Genomic DNA, 20,903 nt, shown 5'->3' with positions numbered 1-20,903 from the left:
TTTTCGTTCCTAGAATTATTATTTGCACCTGCAGGTTACTGGGTAATAGAGGGACAATCTAGTTATTCCCCCTTCAGCAGATCTACAGATATTGCTCTGAAAATGCTTTCCAGATTAAGGTGCTAGCTATTGGATTAAATCTGTGACTACACTTCTGACAATCAAAAGTGCACATCTCAAAATTTACTGTCACCCAGTTGTAAGAATGGGCATACAACTCAGTGAGTTGGATGTCAGTGAAGGCCTACTCTCCTAAAGATGTTCAATGAAGTCGCTTGTGCAAGCCTTTCTCTCTGGCATCTCTGAAAGTTGTACACCTAACTTCTTATCCCTCAAGCAAAATGGCCTAATGTTCCCAGCCACATCCTCCATTTTTTCTGTTTTCCCAGGGTGGCTCCCACATTTTTCCCAAAAGTTTTTTTCTATGTGAGAAGTGATGAATCCTTGTTAAAGTAGCACAGTCTTCCAGCTTTTATATTTTGAAAAAAAAAAAGAGGCTTTCTATTTCTTATGGTAAGTAGCATAAATGCACCAAAACAACAGTATGGATACCCCTGTATTAATTGTTTAGAGAGCTGTCATTGGAAGTTGGGGACTGGGAATTCACAAAAGGCTCATTTGCCTTCTGATCGTCCTTCATGGAAGCTGCTTGGTCTGAGATGGAAGAGAAGGAGAGCTGGTCATGTTCCATTATATGCACTTGGTCCTCTTCCTTGTCCTTCTTCACATAAAACAACTTCCTAAACTTTTTGAGCTCATGGAGTTCACAGAAAGTCTCAAGAACCACCAACATTGCGATAAGGCCCATCAACAGATAACCTGAGTATAGGAAAAAAAAATGGTTTTTACTTATTAGCAAACTAAGTGGGGCTGGAACAGTTTTAATCCTGTAACTTTTCTTCCCCCGCCATCTCTGACTAGTATGTTAGTTTTCTTTATGAAACAGTTTGAGAGGTTTGGACTGCCAAACCTTTTTTTTTTGCCTTTTTCATTCCACAGACATCAAGACCCCACATAATTAGAAACAGTAATAATAGAGGCTTCAATTCTGGCACAATTGTACAAGAGAAAAATGTGTAAAGGTATTAAAACAGAATACTTAAATCTACAACATGCACACTCCCCCACTTACTTATGACCTTCATGATTAAGTGTACTTCAAAAGATTTTGATCAAAAGATGAAAAAGAAATTTTCCCCTCAATATTCCTACATGTTACAAATATGTATAAATATGGCAGCTAATTATGGTTATTTGTTGTTTGTACCAGTTTAGCAGGACAAATCATTTGTATTTCATGAAAACCTTTGAATTATTTTCCTTTCAATGTAAGATATCCAACACTCCAAAATGACTAGAGAAACAAAGCAACTAGAAATGTGTACAAACCAAATAAACTTAAAATGAAAAATTACTGTAAAATTACTCCTGGAATTTAAAAAAACCTGACAAAATTGCTGTATCAGATGACACCTGAAGGATTATTTGCAATGTGTTACTAACATACATAAACTATCCAAAACTTGGAAGTGCTATGAAAGTTATATTACCAATGACTTTAGCCATGTACTGACCGACTCTGATTTTTAAAGATAATAGTCAGCTCTGATAGACTGATACTTTTGGAAAATGGAGCTTCCTATGATCAACAGCACTTTTTTTTTTTTTTTTATTTTTATTCTCATTCTCCAAACATGCATTTACAATTTAAAGGAAGGTGTTAAAACGAGCATTTATTAATCTCGGTGTTCCATTAGATCCCTGCTACTGATCATTATAATTTAATGAGGAGTGTGACTACTCGTATTATTTTATCATTTTAACGAAGTAAATCAAGCAGAAGCTAAGTGTATAACTATTAGTATAACACACACATCCAAAGGCTGAACATTTAATGTGCTGAAAGATCAACACAGATTAATGATTTTAATCCACCTATTGTCACTGTTCTGTTACCTAAAGGCATAAATATTTTACCTGTAGTTACAGATTATTCACTGGCAGTAACACTCTCCTTTTCCTTCCAAAAGCACCATTAAATCACTATTGCAATACCAGATACTGATCTAAATCAGCACTACAGCTAAAATTTATGCATTGTTTATAAGCTTTGTATCATAATATCAAATGGGAACTATGCCTTAACACCAGGAAGAAGTGACAAAGCTATGCCAATTAAAAGGCATCCATAAATCTGCACTGAGAATCTGTAATTATCTCTGAAAATCAGCCCAGTTGATCTCTACTTGATTTAGAACAGGACTTGTGTGTACTCACTAAGCATCTTCTGATGTAGAGTCCCAAAACATTTTGAAGAAAATTTAGGTTCAGCAAGAAAAAAAAAATAATTATTTGGTTCCTTGAACTGTTCACATGAAAGGAAAATGAATAATTTAAAAATTATAAAACTTATTGAAGCTAAATATTCTAAGGTCTTAACTGTGCTTAAAAGCTACTTATTCCTTTTAGTGTTTCCTACAATTTATTTCCTAATTGTTAAGTTTGAAAAAGGATCTGAGCCATAATGTTTTCTTCCAATTTTGAGTTTTCGGAACAGCTAGAATTGTAACAAGGCCTTTTCTATGTGTGACTTTCCACGCACTCTGTCATTTAGCATCCCCAATCAGCAGGTTAATAACTAAAATTAAGATGGGTAGAGAAGGAAACCTTCTGCAACAGCAACAGTCTTGGCAGGAGAAAATAAAATGTCCTGTTGGCTAGTTCAAGGCCCTGCTTCAAGGAATGAAAACTCAAGGCCTGATCTTTCTTCAGGTAAAATGCAAAACCAGGTTAAGAGGCACTTTGTCTACATTATAATTGCTGGATCATGCACAGAAGCAGAGTCAAAAGGCATACCAGCCTAAGAAATAGACCTGACAGGAAAGGTTTGTTTTGGCTGTTCAGGTCTTTTAACTGGTGCATCTGATGATCAAAGGACTGCTCAGATTGAAGATGCATCACAAACTGGAATGTTTCAAAACACTGTCACTGGAAAATAATGCCCTCGGCATATATTTAGTCAGAATACAAACAAAAATATAATTTTCTTAGCCTTACTTTCTTAGAGTCACTGATCACTGTGCCTCTCTTCTGTGTCAAACATCCTGAAACAATTTAAATTTAACATTTGTGGTCTTGCTTTGCTATCATCTCAGCCTGCTTGTCTGTCTTTGACAGCTGGTATGTACCACTGCCAGCTTCAGCTACCTTCTGTTACAACTGGAGTCAGAAACTTAGCTATTCTGCCTGATTTCCCATTGCTCCTTGATTGCCCACCTGAGATGACCTTCAGTTACAAGGATCATCTTCTTGGATCTGTGATGCACTGAAATCCTAGCTCAAGATGCTCTTAACCAATTTCATAAGAGAAACGTGACCTTTTTTTTGCTAGTATTAATAGGAGAATACATAACTATGGTTAGCATAATGGTATTATGGTTTTAGCTTTTCTTTCTTAACTAAGAAAACTGACCTTACTTAAAGTTTCCTCTTTACATAGCTACCTAAATTAATGCCCAACTTCCTAGCTGACAGCTCACAAAATGATCACTATCCACGGAACGGAGAGGGAAAGTCTGATTGTTGCGGATTGTAATTTTTTAAATAAAATGTCTTTCATTTAGCTGGCTAGTTTGACACTTACATGTAATTCCAATTTTATAAAGCTCTCGGAATCTTTGATTGTAGCCTTCTCCTGGCACGTAGTCTCCGAGGCCAATGGTGCTCAGGGAAATGAAGCAAAAATAAAAAGATTCCAAAAAATTCCAGTCATCTTCCAGGACAGAAAATATTGCTGCTGGGATTAAGAAGAAGCAGGAGACAGTGATGAACCCAAGGACCATAGCATGGATGATTGCAACAACCTGCTTGGAGAAGCCCCAGCGAATGTGGAAATACAGTACAGGTCGCCTGGTGACGTAGACAATGATGCGCTGTACCACTGCTGTCAGGAAAAGCAGAGTAAACGGGATCCCAATGACTGAGTAGATGATGCAAAAGGCCTTTCCTCCATCAGATAAAGGCACTGTGTGTCCATAACCTGAAACAAAGCAGAGGAGGCATAGGCTGAGTTAAAGCTAGGAGCTCATGTACCAATATGATATCGGCTATATTGAGTGAGAAAGATAAGCTGCACTAGTGCTAATTCTGAATTCTGCTCTTCTTGACAAATGCTGTTCAAAGGTCTGTTTTGAGCAGATAAACAAAGCCTCTGTGCTAGCCATAAGCAAATACATCCAAATATTTTTATATTTCAAAGTCCTGAAAATCATTTTATAAATGTTTATTTCGGAGAAGGCAATAATGCCTAGTCAAGAGTGGGAGCCTATGCCAGGAAATTTGTATTTTATTCTGAGTTTTCTTGTCTTTTTATTTACTTTTACAAAGTGATGTAACTTCTTCTCTCCATCTTGTCAAGTGCAATAATACATATTTCAGAAAAATGTCCCTACATCTACTGTGTAGTAACACACTCTTAACACCTTTTGTGAAAATCAATTAAATTACATAGAAGAACTATAACCAGCATTCCACACTACCTACTTCCATGCTGCCACAGATGATAATCCATCAGATACTTAAAAGCAGAACAAACATTTTCACAGCAAAACTCTTAGGATCTAACCACTGTGGCTGGATTTTTGCCTTGTTATTTACACACCATCAGTACTGACGTGTTCAGAGCACAGGAATGTATCCTGGCGTACAGGATGATCATGGCCAGCAATCCCAATGCCACAAACGTGGGTAGTTACACTTGTACCCAGTGCAAGCAGCTATGCTGCCAAAGTACACTCTGACAGACAGCTTGCTTCTAAATGTAAATCATAGGCACAGAAAAGAACAGTAAATCCAGTAAAAACCAGGAATGCTTTCTTCTGTTTGCCAACGAGAAAATGAGTATTTTGTTTTCATTGCAGCAACGAAGAGGAAATCTTTTGCAATCTAGTCTGGGCAGCCTTTACATTACCAGGAAACCAAGCAAGTGCAGACAGGCCCTAGCCATTCTGCAGCCCCACATCTGCCAGGGCATTAGGGCTCTGTTAGTGCTGTACTGCAAGGCATTCTCCAGAGCTACTGAGAAGTCCAGGCAGAGTCCAGTGCATACAGGGTTATGCTGCTTCTGATTTCTGAACTGGGCTCCCTCTGCACTTCCCCAGACTGTCCAGTGCAGCACTAGACTGGGCAAAAATTGTGTGAGGGCTCCCAGGAACCCTCTGTCTGCTCTCCTGTGAAATTGGCTGCTCTGCAAGCCCCTTCAAGTTTTGTAGGAAAGCAAGAGATTTCTTCTCTACATTAATGAATTTAGTAATAGAAGCATTTCTCTTTTAAGTTTCCTAGAGGAGTAAGAAAAAGACATGTTAATTTTAAGATGCATAGAGATGTTTTCAGACAATGAGGGGCAGGCAAAGCATTTTATCACTACAATGTACAAAGTCTCGGAGAAGAAACACACAAGGTGTAATTTCCTGACAGGAAGCTTCAGTTGTATTTGAATTTTAGTGACATTATGAATAATTTACCCAAGCTCAGTCTTTTGAACCCTGGAAAAGTGTATTAATTACTGTTTTTTTTCCTTGCTCACCTTCTGTTTGCTTCATCTACTTTGAGGTAAGAGAATCAGAACTGCACAGAGCAGTTCAACCAGATTTATGAAGTTGCAGAGAAGTGTTCTACTCTGTTCCTAAGAACACCGGAGATTTGTCTTGCATTTCTGACTACCACTGAGCTGACACTTTTTTGGCCCTATCTATACAAACCCTTGGATCTTGCATCCACCAGTGCAGATATGTGAAACTATGACTGGTTTTGCTGTGAGCATGATGCAACGTTTTATCCACACTCATTTTCAAGTGCCATTTAATTGCTCAGTTGCCTTGTGGCTCTTCCATCATCTTTACTGCCTTAATTAATCTTGTGTCTCCAGTAAACTTCATTGCTTCCCTCTTCCAGGTCATTTAGGAATAAGTTGAATAGCCCAGCCTACAAAAAACAACCCCTAGGACATTTCCTAGGGGAATGAACTAACTCTTCCTTCAAGAACTAACCATTTCTCCTACTCTGTTTGCTATCTTTCTGTATCTCACGTCTGTACAAGGACTAGTCCCAATTGTTTAGTTTTCCTGAAAGTATTTTGTGACAATCAACTCCAAGTTTGGCAGAGAAGAAAGATGACTGTAACTGAAGGAACAGTTTCAGAAGTACAGTAACAGTTTACAGAAGTAACTGAAACTGACCCGTGTGATCCAAACACAGACAATTGCAATACTCCATCACATCAGGGTGTCTTCAGTAAAGCTGAACTATGGGTACATTATTTGAGTAAGATGCGGATCAGACCTCATTTGGAACAATCTACCTCATTCTGTATATCCATGCTTAAAGAATGAATGCTCATTGGAAAAAGAGCAGAGAAAGATTACTGAAACCATCAGGAGAATAGAGACTATTTTTGAGAAGAAGAAAAAAGCGGTTGACTTTCTGGGCACAACTGAATGAAGGCTGAAAAGTGATATAGTATTTCCCTGTTAATGCATCAGCATACAAGTACTACCAAAGGAAAATAAATGCTTTAGGTGAAGAATAATAGCAGCACACAAACAAATAGCTTTGACGTGGCACGAATAAAATTAGAAAAAGGTTTTTAAGCTTCAGAGAAGCAGTCTGGAGCAGCCACCCACTTCTCGTACTGGGGGAAAAAACCCAGCTATGTTAAAAGGGCACCTGATGAAGCTTGGTAACTTTATGGATGGGGCAATATTACAAGGCTATACATGACAAGCAGAAATTTAACTTGCAGACCTAGAAAGTCCCTTTCAAGCTCCAAGGTTCTTAAGTAACTTCTTAAGTAAGAGGATGACATCTTCCAAAAGCAATGAATGAGTGAGTATTTGTTTGCTACTCATGATACAGAGTCACTGCTTGGGAATAATTATATGAAAAAGCTTATGCTAAACAGCCATAATTTATGAGGCTATGGCAAGAGAGGAAGAAAAGGATTCTTATTTTTTCCCTGTATGCAATTGCTTGTATGTGACTTTTCTTAACAATACCTATAATCTTATTCATCACTGTACAAAAGTCATTTTAAAAAAGTCTCCAACATAGCCATACTTTAAGAAAGAAGAAATTACAGATCCAAGGCAGGAGACGCTCCGTGTCTGCTTTCAGACACTTGTGCTCTATTGCCTTCCACCTCTGCTCCTGCACCTGTAGCTTCTTTGTACTGTAGCCTCTTCACAGAGGTATGTGTGCTCATTTGTCTGATCAGAAGCATTACAGTTGCAATCCTAAGGTATTATTTTTGCTGTGATAAAAGGATGCTCACCAAAAGGGGACTACTTATGAAGGCCTTTTTTGATTCTCTCAAAGACACTTCCTATTGGTGACTATAATTAAATTGCCCATGTATCATGTCTGATAACTGTATTATTGATTATGAAGACAGACAAGATTTATTGAATGCTGTATTTTCATATAGTATAATGCAAGCATCAGATAACAACCACCCGTTTAAAAGCACTGACCTTTGAAAAAGCAAACCTTCAGATAACCTGTCCAAACACTGTTCATCACAGTGACATCAGAGGTAAAAGGATATGGCTCACAAATAATCCCTTCTATTGTTTATTTATAGTTTAGAGGTACCATTCCTTAAAAACAAACAAAACAAACAAAAAAAAATCACAGAAAATAAGGCATGCAAGATCAGCAGAATTTGCCAAATAAAATAAGATGAATGATCCATTTAGCTCAGTGTCTTGAGACAAATCAATTTGATGATACAATGAGCAAACCTCCACAAGATGTAGAGTTGGGTTTCAGTTCTCTTCACATGTGGGGATTTTGTCCTCAAAAGTCATTTAGTCTCTTACGACTTGGACGATTTCTACTTTTATAAGCTTACATAAATACACAAAATGTCTTTATCTGTTCTGATGCAATTTTAAATGTTGTCATATTCTGTAAAAGTGCTTAGTTTTTGAAATAATTTAAAATACTTAAATCTTATTACATTTATCTCGGTGCTGTTATGGAAGTCAATTATGTGTTCCATAAAAAAATTTTCCTTTTGCCATCCTTCCAGTTAGTCTTTTTCTCTTATATCTTTCTAAAAAGGTTCAGTCATCACTTTTCTATACTTTTCAGTGGGTTGTTTCCCTCCTGTGCAAGTTCCTCTTTTAGTTATTTTCTGTCTTACCTGCGTCTAATTGTTCCAGATAGATTACTCTTTAGATAAATACACAAGAACTGATCATTGTATTCCAGGTAAGCTGTAGTTTCTCCCTCCATTCTTATATACCATCGCTTTGGTTTTGAGTCTCTAGGTAGCTTCCTTTTCAAATACTGCTTTGACCAATCTAAGCAGTTGTGTATCATCACTGCTTTGTCTCTTAGTTCAGTCCCTCCTGTACCTCATTAATGGGTCCTTTTCCCTGTTAAGAGACAGTGGCAGCCTTACAGGCCTTTCAGGACCCTGAAATAAGCATTTAGTGCCAGAGTACAGAGATGCCACGGTTCTGTGTTGTAATAACCCAACCTAGACTTCCACACGGAAGTCCCCTGAGGCTGCCCCAAAGACTGGATGTTTGAATGCTGAAAACAGATCTGACATCAAGTGAGGCAAGCAACAGGCAAACAGAGGTGCCACAGCCCTCTGAAAGTTTCCTCTAGTCAGCTTCTCCCAGGCTATGGTGATGAAGCCTGGCAGGTGTGTGTGCAGGCTGCAGCAGTGTCTCTCTCTCCTGCCCCTCTGTTGTACTCCCAGGACATCAGCTGTCTGAGCCTGTTTTCATGGGCTGGCCCCATCAATGTCCACAGCATCAAAGCTCACTCCTCTCATTTTGTGAATTAAACTGTCAATGGTTTTGTGTCATCTGTTTTCTTCTGCAAAGTGCTCATATCCCTCTTTCCTACCACAGGTTTTGTCAAGTCACTGCTCCCTCAGGTCCTTCTGGCCCCAGGTGACCTGTTGCAACACCACTAGCCCTATGTAGCACCACTAAGATTCAGGGTGTGAGGAGGATTATCTTCAGCAGATCAGCATCCTCCCCTACACACCCATTCAGAGGGCACAATTGTAACACAAAAACTCAATGTTGTGGCATAACAAGACAAGAGTACTCATCCTTTTGCTGGTCTGAGTCAGTGTCCTTGAAGAGAAGTCAGCCATTTAAGTCTGCTCAAAATCTCAAAATGCCCCAATAAATTAAATTAATCATGTGCTATGTATCTTAAAGTTATGCAAAAATCTTTCATTCATCCCAAGCATACCATGACTCACTGGACTATGATGATGACGAAGATGGTCAATGTTAGCATTTACATAATTTCTAGACTTTTCCTTTTATAAACCTTTGACATTTTTCAGTATGTTTAACAGTGAAATATACCATTCTTCATAATTGGTCTATTATCTTCTAAGATAAAAAGGAAATGTCAGGTGACAGCAGATCCATGTGGTAAGAGAGATCACTTTGGTTGCTATGCTCTTCCTTGCAGAAGAAAAAATACTTGAGATTTAGTTTCATGAAGAAGGATGTTTCACAGTTAAACACAGTGGAAAAGTTCACCAACACAGTTTTGCTAAACAAATCTGAGACCTCTGATTTCCTGACAAGCTGAGATATGACACCCTATAATGGCAGAAAGGAGGAGGAAAATTCTACTATTACAGGCATTTTTAAGCAGAGAGTATCCATTTGGATGTTATAGTTTGCTACTTCCTCACTTGAATTAATGGAACTGATTTTGTGTGCATTGGAGGAGGAAGGAGGAAGAGGTGCTATAAACTAAAGTGATGAAATTATCTAGGTTTAAAGGAGAAAAAAATAAAAGAAAATAAAAGAGAGGGAAAGTGAGGAGGAGGAGATTTGTTGGAAACCTAGTTCATTTCATTAAGACAAGCTTACAATGCAGCCACACTAGAAAAATTAAGGAGCTGGTGAAGGGTGTGGCAGAAAACTCTTAAACCAGTTTTGCCGCTAAAGAGAAATTAATTAGGTTCATTCTCTCACAACACCAGTAAGGTTGATTTAGACTTCTACCTAAGGTGATTTAGTATGGTGCTGATCCAGCTCTCTTCAATAATAATAAATCCCTCAAACCTCACTAGAATAAAAGTAGTAAAACCATATTTAAACAATTTGACTATGAGGATTAGATCTTCTCCTTAACAATTTCTCACCTAATCACTTCTTAGTATAGAATTGTTCTGTTTTGCTAATTTCTAGAGTGAAGGGGCTTCTTCCAAAAATACCAACCATGCAAACAAAACAAACAACAAACCCCAAAGAGATTCCAACACACTGATTTACATGTATTGACTAAATGGTACATGGTTTTGATTCTGAGACTGTTCTTTGATAACTAACTGTCATTAGTTATCAAAGCGGAAGACTGCTAATTTCTTGGAATTCTAATTCTGGAATCAATGTCCTGCAAACTAGGTTTGGAGTTGCCCTGGAAAGGACTGGATTCATATAATCATAGATATGTTGGCTTCCACCTTCAAAGCCAGTTTCAAAATCAGTTTCTACCAGAACGTTTACATATTGCAAAGTATATAAAGTCTGCCACTTCTGTGCTTGCACAGGAAGAAATATTTCACCTGCCCAAAGAAACCAAGCTAGAAACTACATCCACAGATGCTGGGAAAAGGGGATGCTGATGAATCAAACTGGGGAAAATGTTTGTATGAGAAAAAGGGATACTCCCACACTTCATTCATGTTTATGGGAATACATTGAGAAAAAACAGCTTGCTTGATGGTCTTATGTTTAAACTGCCCAAGGATTTGCACCAGTGCTGGCAAAACACTCATGTTCAGTTCCTGTTCTTATATATTCTGGGTCAGTTTAAATAACTGGTGCAAAAGTGGGTATAGCTATGAATGGACATGTAACACATCCACATCATATATATTGATGAGCTTCCCCCAAGGCCTCTCTTCTCCAAGCTCAACTGTCCCAGTCTCTCCAACCCCTCATAGGAGAGATGCTCCAGTCCCTTCGTGGACTCTCTCCAATAGTTCCCTATCTTTTTTTTTTTACACTGAAGAGCACAGATCTGATTCAGCACTCCAGGTGTGGCCTCACCAGTGCTAAGTAAAGGGGAAGGATCATCTCTCCACTCCTGCTGGCAACACTCCTAATGGAGCCCAGGATACCATTAGCCCTCTTTGCCGCCTGGGCATGTTGCTGGCTCTCCTTCAGCCATTAATTATGCAAGGAAAACTGAAAGTGCACTAAGTCTTTTCAAATGAGATTAATGAGTGGGATCAGAATAAAACCAAACATTATGTGTCTATTCATTTTCTTAACTAGAGAAAAATTACAGTACCATTTGTTTACAAGAACTCTGTATCTTTTTTTGCTATTCTAACTCCATTTACATTTTTCTAGAGCGACACATGCTGTCCCCCTTCTGCAGCTTAGTAGTCCTGAAAACTCCCAAGATCTGAAAAACATTGCACAATTCCAAAATTATGGCACAGAAATATTTGCATTATTTATGTTTACCATTAACCCATTTCCTCGGCCTCCAAGGAATAGTTTCTTCTCAGCCAGGAAATGTGTTAAGATGCTTGTTGCCTTTGTACCAGCCTAGCTGCTGATGCTGGATAAGTATCTGTTCAGGGAAAAATTTCTGTATCCTGTACTATATTAAAGTTGCTGTGCACCTTTATATATGAACATGAGATATAGGAGGTGGGGATATTGACATTGTGGCCTGAGCATGTCATTCCAGTTCCACTGTTTTCCCCATACCAATTATGCAGCAGAAGAAACTGTTATCACCTCAAATATTCAGAACAAATGGCAATAAAGCACAAATAACCTTTTATTTCTTTCTTCAAATTCTGACATACTTTCATATGAATTGCTATACTTTTCTCTCATGTAGAGATTAAAATATAAACATGTCTTTCAAAATAGAAAAAAACCTCATTCTTGAAGAGTGATGAAAACCAGCTTTGCTTTGTTCCACCTGTAAGTTAACTGCTTTCACTATCCACAAATATAAAAATGCATGTTAAAAACATTTTTCAATCAAATTAAAGTGAGAAAATATAAAGCAGTACAAGTACCTTGTTGCCTTTTCAATCAGTAAGAGAAAAGCTGCAGTCAGTGCAGGAGGAACCCTGGAAATTGCATATTTATAGATGCCAATCTTCCATTAAAAAAATGTGGTCAGTTTTCATACTCTTCACATGCCACAGAGGCAGTAGGAAAAAATTACAAGATATCATAATGAAGAAAATGGTTCTGTGTTGGACTTGTCAGCAAAACTAGTCTTTTAAAACATGAAAATAGCTTGGCTGCAGGAGTAGCTGAGATCTTATTCTAAAAATCTTATCTGACTGTAATGAGAAAAGCAGTATTTGATCATATTAAAGGATCAACTAGCTGCAATTCCAGCCCAGAATCAATTATTTTGACCAGAGGAATGCAAAGTATAGCCACAGGGGAAAAAAATGAAATAAACAAAAATTGCATGGTCACCTTGTTTACATTAGTATTACAGCACAGTAGCTGCGGATCCGTAGTGTGAAATACTTGGTAACATGGACCTAAATTCATCATTACATTTAGGAAAGCCAGTGTTTCCTTCAGATTTGCTGTACTGTCTTTGCAAAGACTGGATGCCCAGCAACAGCTGCTCTCCAGGAGTGCCTGCTTCAGGTTGTTCAGCTGAAAAGAAGTCCAGTCTGTATATTCCAAAACTGCTCTACAAGTGTGAACCGAAGTGGGAAATCGGAATGACCTATATATTTGTCAGCAGTGCAACCTTGATCTGAACCAAAACATTCCTGCAGAAAGAAATCTGGCAGACTTCAGCTGCCATCAGAGTTTGAAATTGAGGTTAGCAGCACTTCTCTAACATCAGCTCCTCCACTGATGTTCAGCAGAGATATGTCAGAGTGGCTTAACAGCACAGCTCTCCATACGTGAAGTGTTTCCACTTCCCTGATGGGCTCCAGAATTTTGGCAGGAAAGAATTTCACTTACAGTTTCTAAATTGCCACCATAGTTCAGAAAGATGAACAACAACAGTATTAACAGTCTGTGAGGCTACCTGAACCACAAGTCACTTGATAACATATAATGATTCTTCATTAATTGAAAGAAAACTAAATGTAACTCTGGCTCAAACCAAACAAATGCTAATATTTCCTGATTAACATTGCAATATTCTACACTTCCTCTTATCCATGTCTCTCAAGCTCACACCACCATGCAAGGCAATATATGCCAGAGGCAAATGCCTGATGGGCATACTGAATGGCTAGAAAGCAGTAACATTTTGTCCATTTACAGCAACTGCTGGGTTAGATGGTATTTACCCACAGTTGGTATTTAATGAAGTAAGTGAAAAACATCACTACCACATAGGAGTGACACTAATGGTGAAGTCATTGCCATATCAGCAGCTGCGATCCGGGAGCTGGGCAGGGTGTGTGTATAAGGAAGTACTCAGTACTGGAGCAGCACAGCGGTAGATGAAATCCACTGCACAGGAACCAAATGCAGTCAAAAGATTAAGCACAGAAATCAGTATGTCACTCCCACATCTGAGATGATTATTAGTAAGCGTTTGGTGCACTATTATCTCTACTTAACAAAAGCATTGGAAGGAAATACAGCTCAAAAGATAGTAACTTTAACTGGAAAATGATAGCATTCTTTCATGCCATTGCCTGACACCAGATCTTGCTATTGCTGCCTGCATACATTATGCATGAGTAAAACAGGTATTACCAACCCAAGGGAACTGTTAGTCTCTTCCAACAGAGTCTACATGAAAGCACACATTCCTTGCCACCAGAAAGGTGCCTACCATGGTGGCAGAACTCCAGGTGAGGCACATATTCCACTCCTGGGCTAGAAAACATGCCTTTAGAAAGGACACAGTCTCTGCAGGAAGAGTTTGGTTTCTCCAGGCACTCAGCTGGCAGGCAAAGCTTTCCCACTTACCTTGAGAGAGCAGATTTTTCAAACCCTGCCTGTAAGCTACACAGCTCCTATCAGGCTGTCAATTGAGAAACTCCTTTCTGTTTTGACATGCTAAACTTTCAGCCTGACATGAGGTTCATGCGGGCTGGACCCATGCTCCTACAGAGTCCTGACAATTTCAGACATGTTTTTTTAAATGACATGTCATTAAAGATTTCCTGTCCTCTGTGCTTCACACAGTGCTCAAGGCAGGAGCAAACACTAAACATGTGAGTGACTTTTGCAGGCAGAGGTCTGCCAAACCTTTGTGGCAAAGCATTCAGGCTTTGCTTCTACCATAGATGATAGTCAAGAGATATGCATGAATTTCTAGGTTTGCTGGTTGTGTTTGTTATTGTTCTTTTAAAAGTTAACAGGACTTCTAAAATTTTTTAAAACCCATAGTCTTTATACTAGAAATCGGTTCATCCTAAATTTAAGATCCTGTAAGAGTTAAACTGCAAACAAACCAGGATCCATCTGGTGCTGGGATATTTTTCCCCCCACAGACCTCTCAATAACAGCACATTTCTAGAAATAAAGAAACTGTTATCTTGTTTCAATGGTTATTTTCTGTTATCTCAGACTCATTTTGCAATGGAGAGAAAAAAAATTAAAATTACAAAAGTCTTTAGAATAAAGCTGAACCAACAGGTCAAAAGCAAGGTGAGACTTCCTTGGGGGGTCCTCTGAGAATTCAACCTGGAAAATTCCAATTATTCTTTTATTGGTTTACTTGCCCACTAGGCAACAGATGGTCAAAAATCTGTATCAAAGTAGGAGCTCCACCAACAGACTACTTTATTAGGAATGTTTCCTAATATAACAAACTACATAAGTCTCAGAAACTTAAATTTGATAAAAAGAGAAATATGAAGGAGTTTTATTAGGAATGTTTTACTTGTAGTCCTCTGAAACATTATAAAACAAGATGAGGTTTTGTGCTGGTCTTTTGTTAAGAGCTTTTGCATTTTTAGCTAGTAGCTTGTCCATGATACTGATTTTCTTGTTTCTTATGTTTCTTTGGTCAAAAGGCTTATGAGACTTTCACCTTGACTGCAGCATAAATGTGGTATATCTTACACAACAGTAATGCACCCAGATTTTGTCTTTAGTTACAGCGGTCTGCACCTGTGGAAAAACTCCTTTAGCAGCTAAGACACGTTTAGCATTCATCTGGTAGTAGAGTTCAGAGGACGTACACTTTCTGAAGAGATTGGTAGAATATGGAGCTTTTTCTTTCCAGAAACGCTCTGGAACCATGGGCTCATTTCATGCTGCAACTTTGTCTTTCCACCCCCCCCCAATAATCTTGTAACAGGTCTTAAACTGCTATCAATCACTTTGCCCTTCCACTACTTGAAAGACCTTGTGTATGCATGGTTGAGTTCAGAGGACGTACACTTTCTGAAGAGATTGGTAGAATATGGAGCTTTTTCTTTCCAGAAACGCTCTGGAACCATGGGCTCATTTCATGCTGCAACTTTGTCTTTCCACCCCCCCCCAATAATCTTGTAACAGGTCTTAAACTGCTATCAATCACTTTGCCCTTCCACTACTTGAAAGACCTTGTGTATGCATGGTTTGGGGATGCTCTTTTTTCTGAACCCAACACCTATGCAGTATGGCACTCTGAAGCCTGGTACAGTCCATTGGAAAGAGGTTTCTAAAAAGTTGTAATTCGCACTGTTACCATCCCAAATGCACCCTAGGATGTGTCAAAAGCTTTGAATGTGTTGCAGTGGCTCTTACTGCAGTGTTTTAATCACATATCCAATTAGTGAAGAATACTTATCTAGTCTTGCTAAATTATCATTTCTTGCACTGAAATAAGGCACAGTTTTCCTTCCTACCATCTGGAAATAAAAAGAAACAACCAGCTGCAAATTAGTATGCTTCCCACCTCCACTTTGAAACAAAAATTGCTTTATTGCACCATCAGAGAGAACAGAGCATGAAAACAAGGAATGAATCTCGTATTGTGGGCAGTAAGGAATTATCACACGACATTAAAAAATTAGGCCATTTCATGCTGCAGACTTAAAATCAATCTGTAAGAGGCATGTTTGCATTAAAATGCAACCTCACGTAGAAGAAAGTGTTATCCACTAGATACAGCAGAGGAATAGGAAGATTTACTTCTAATCTTGTTATTGATTTGACATGTGGAACTCAGGGAAATTACTAGCATCACCTCCCTGGTTTGGTAGAGGAAGGCACATAGTCCTTACCTATCTTTGTAAGATATTTCAGTGTTTCATATGTAAATCAATCAGACATCACAGGGCATTTGCATATGGATAAATCCTGTCAGTGTCTTCTGTTTTAATAGATATTTCTCACGCGAAGAATTCAACAGCATGTAAAGCAAAGCAGAAGCAAATCAATGTAACACAAAAAGCAAAAATAAATCACTAAAGCAACTGACAGAAACATGGAATTGAAGTGCATCATGCTCCACTTTTACAAATGGCATATTCAATCTGGAATACTAATTTCTAACTTAAAAAGAAGAGCTAAGAGAAATTAAGATACAATATTTACACAAGGCCCACAGTGAGATACTTTTACAGGTGAGATGGCTTATTCTAAACTCCAAATCTGTCCTAAATCTGATCCTTGATGATACTCTGCCATCTGAATGCAGCCTAGCTGAATATACTCACCATTTCAAGCTCAAAATAGAACATGAATTTGCAAAGCACAACGGGGAAATATTTCAACTGTTGTGAGAACTAGTTTACTGAACTATAAACAAATTTTATAGATGCACTAGTCCTATTCAAACATCCACATGTTTAGGGCATCCCACATAGCAAACACTAATTGTGGGAAACAAATTTGATTAGTTACACTGGAATCAGGATACCCAGTATAATCACAAATTTATGTCCTACCAAGAAATAAAGGGAAAGTAACAAACAAACAAACAAACAAACAAAACAAAACAAAAACCAAAATCAAAAACAAAAAAAAAAGAGAGCAGCATTGTCGTTGCACATACTATTTATGTTCATAAGCATATGAAATGTAGAGGATCTTGCTTATCTAGAAGAAGTTATTTCGAAATAAATAGGAATGTAGCATTTAGAAAGGTAAACTAAACATACAAGACATTTAGCTGGCAATGTAAAGACACAGATGAAGCAACTTAAATGCTGTGTGGTTTACAAGTACTATATTGTCTGTTTAGATTAATGGCAATTTATTTTAAAACAGTGACCCTCTCTTCAGTTTGTTAGAAAAAAATGTCTCTTGGTGGGATAGTTGACAATTCCATAAATTCTTACAACTTAAGGATGATTTTCCTACTGAAAAGACATTTTAACCTCTTAGAGACAGAATAAGGTAGCCCTGCATATAATGAAAGCAAGCAAGTTCCCCTTGAGATGTGTGTACCTAGAATTCTGTGATTCTATGTGTGTACCTGAGACATACCAGATAGAAATATTTTAGTGGTGGCATCTGTATTTAAAAAGAAGAGTCCTGTTAAGTTCTTCCAGCTTTGCTAGCTGACATTTTTTATCTTGCTTGAAATAATGCTCCTTTACAAGGGTCATGCAGCAACTGTCAGATACACTATCATTACAGGAAACATATTTTTAAGTTGCCAGCTCCTTTCTTGTATCTGTTGTTAATTTGGCTGTGCATTTTTGATTCCTTCTGTGCTTTTAGCAAGTTGTTACATGAAACGCCTAATCTCATCCCAGAGTTACTGCTGAGATAGAAGATCCTTTGTGGCTTTTGGCTTGCATTGGTTGTAGTTTACCTGAATGCAATAACTCAAAGAAAACTAATCCAGCAGAACATGAATACTTTTCTTCCAGTCTGACAAACTGACTTGGCTTACTGCTGTGGTCCAATTGGCAACAGACCTAGCACAAGGAGTAAGCTTGGACACAGAGAGAGAATCAGGAGTCCAAGACTTCTTCCTTCCAGGAAGGCTCAGCCGTTCTTGTTTTACAACACCCTGAGCAAACATTTTACGAGGTATAAGGAGAGGCAAGGAGCATGCTAAAGCAGAACAAATACTGCCTTCTTCCCACAGAGGCTACTCATGCATTTGGTCAGTTATGTGGATTGTGTTAACTGGTGTTTAGTTTGTTTTTTACACACAGTACACAACAATTCCCTAGAAAGGAGTGGCAGTATTTATGGAGCCTCCACTGAAGGAACGATACAGAAATATGCTTTGAAAGCCTTCTGTTAAGTCCCTATTCAAGCAGCTGCAATTTCCTCTAAAATTACTGAGTAGAAAAACTATTACCAAAGGAAAAGAAAAAAAGAATATCCAGTGCAAGAAAATAAAAGCATGCTGAAGTACATCCACAGAATGGGAAACCAGCTTACTGTATGGGGACACAGCCTAGCAGCAGGAGTGGAAAAATGCAAGACCAAATTCACAGGCTCCTATTCTCAGCCATAGTAATGGCTCTTACATGACCTTTTGCAACTGTTTTTCTTTTGTGTTAGCTCATCCTTTTGCAAAATACATACAGAAATGTCACTGTAATATCATAAGATGCAGAATATACTAGAAGTGCACTAAGCAGCAGGGCAGTTCCTGGTATGCACATGCTTCAGGATCTACTGATAAAAAGTAGTTCAGAAATGTGAAAGATTTTTACCATCACCCTCATGACACCTAAGGACATGGTATAATGCTAAAACCTGGAGCTCAAACTTCTGTTTGAGGTGGTGAGAGAATGTCTATCTTTTGCTTTGGCTGAGATTCATGGCTAACAGTAACTTCTAGTGTAAATGACAATAACTTCTAGTGTAAATGACATTTCCCTTGAAGCATATATACAATTCTGTTGGGGCCAATTAGCCCCAGAAAACCCGACCTGAACATTCAGCTGGCTTCACTTAGCACACACAGCTGCAATAAAAGATAAAGATTTATCTTTGCACTATAGATTGGCAGAATGTAAATGCCTGAGATTGGCCTTAGATTTACTCTTTTCTTATCAACATGAATTGTTGATTCACACAACACAACATCATGTAGCATTCACAGTTCTTTGGTCACCCAACGAGAGTTAGAGCAGTGAACCAGAAGCCAGGCTGGGGTTCTGGATTTTTCAACAAACATGCAAATGCTTATGGGTAAATTAAACAATCTCTTATCCTCACATAAGAAAGCTTCAGTGCATCATTCAAATTATTTACAGCATTTGGCATTAATTTCTGTGCACCACTTAAGACATTACAGTAGCTACAGAGTTTCAAATAGTAACACAATGATACATCTTTGAGCCTTATCTGGTTTTGCTATACTGCTGAGTCAGCATTCCAATACTAACAAAAGCATAGCTGTGCAAATCATAGAATTACAGAATTCTTAAGGGCGTAAAAGACCTCTAAGATCACCAAGTCCAACTGTCAACCTACATAATACATATAAAAAGTAACAAGACATGCTGCAAAGTGTTTAAAATTTAATTGCCCATTAGTAAATCATACAGCCTAGAGTTTCCAGAACTCTACAAGAGATGGAAGTTCTCTGGCTTGCTTAAGTTTTCTCATTTGCTTTAGGCTGTAGGCTTCAAAGGGAAAGGTCTATACCATTCTCATACAGCACTCAGTTGGGAAAATAGCTACTTTAAATAATACACAGAGCATAGACTTCAAGGCCTTCTTAGATTAATCTTAAATACAACAAGCAATTTTTAGGGTTCTTTTTCCCCTTTTGTGAAGGACAATGTATAGGATTCTATACTGAAGTCCCTAAGAGTTAAACATCCAAGCTATTTAATTTTTTTGTAGATCTCTGGACATATTGCTATTTTCTGAATACAAGGGGCTTTTTTTCCACTACAGCTTTCTTTAAATCCACAGACAGTGCAATCTTAGCCTATTGGGCAGGAGGTGAAATCAAGTCTCTGCCCTGCGTTTGCATTTGGTGACTCTAAAATAACAACCCCCTCCTTTTCAGAAAACATTGTAAGCAGAGGAGGATACCTACACTAGCCTCTGGACTTTGGTGCTAGTACTGCATGTTGCAATGTCTAAGCCTGCCAATCACATTTTAAAAGCTTGACTGAGCAAAATATGTGTTCATAGTGTGCCATGTAGTTTTAAATTAACAAAGAAAGCAAAAGACCAAGTGTCATACACAATTCAGTACAGACTTTAAAATAAAACCGTGCGTAAGCCCCATTGCAGTCAGTGCTGCATCATTTGAGGTCTTCTGAAAGACCACATTTCCCTCTCATTGCTGAGAAATCTTCTCACACTTTGAAGCAATTATAGTTTTAATATGCTTTGCATATAACCATAGAATGGTTTTGGTTGGAAGGGACCTTGAAGATCATCTCATTCCAATCCCCCTGCCATGGGCAGGGACACTTTCCACTAAACCAGGTTGCTCAGAGCCCCACCCTACAAAGCCTTGAGCACTTCCAGGAATGGAGCATCCACAGCTTCTCTGAGGAACCTGTTCTGGTGCCTCACCACCTTCACAGTAGAGAATTTATTCCTAATATCCAATCTAAACCTACCCTCTTTCAGTTTAAAGCCTTTCCCCCTCGTCCTATCACTATATACCCTTATAGAAAGTCGCTCTTCAGCTTTCTTGTGGGCTCCCTTCAGGTACTCAAAGGCCACAATTAGGTCATTCTATAACCTTCTCCAAGCTGAACAATCCCAATTCTCTCAGCCTTTCCTTATCAGAAAGGAGCTCCATCCCTCTAATCAACTTGGTGGCCCCTCTGGACTCACTCCAACAGGCCCATGTCCTTCCTCTGCTGGGGACTCCAGAACTGGATGCAGCACTCCAGGTGGGCTGTCATGAGAGCAGAACAGCAGGCCAGAATCACTTCCCTTGACCTGCTGGCCATGATACTTTTGATGCAGCCCAGGACATAGTTGGCTTTCTGGGCACATTGCCAGCTCATGCCCAGCCTC

The 20,903-nt window shown here is 38.5% G+C and overlaps 1 protein-coding gene across 1 annotated transcript; it reads right to left on the bottom strand.

Moving 5' to 3' along the window:
- Window positions 1-282: 282 nt before the first annotated feature.
- Window positions 283-4,039, bottom strand: KCNK1 (potassium channel, subfamily K, member 1; the record flags this gene model as incomplete). Its single annotated transcript, XM_009071335.1, has 2 exons — window positions 283-819; window positions 3,644-4,039. Coding segments are annotated over 2 exons (656 nt in total), but the record flags the coding sequence as incomplete, so codon positions are not given.
- Window positions 4,040-20,903: the final 16,864 nt, after the last annotated feature.

The sequence above is a fragment of the Acanthisitta chloris genome, unplaced genomic scaffold (genome assembly GCF_000695815.1).
Source record: "Acanthisitta chloris isolate BGI_N310 unplaced genomic scaffold, ASM69581v1 scaffold13623, whole genome shotgun sequence".
NCBI lineage: Eukaryota > Metazoa > Chordata > Aves > Passeriformes > Acanthisittidae > Acanthisitta > Acanthisitta chloris.
The sequence above is the reverse complement of the archived record's forward strand: the minus strand, read 5'-3'. Positions and strand labels throughout refer to the sequence as shown.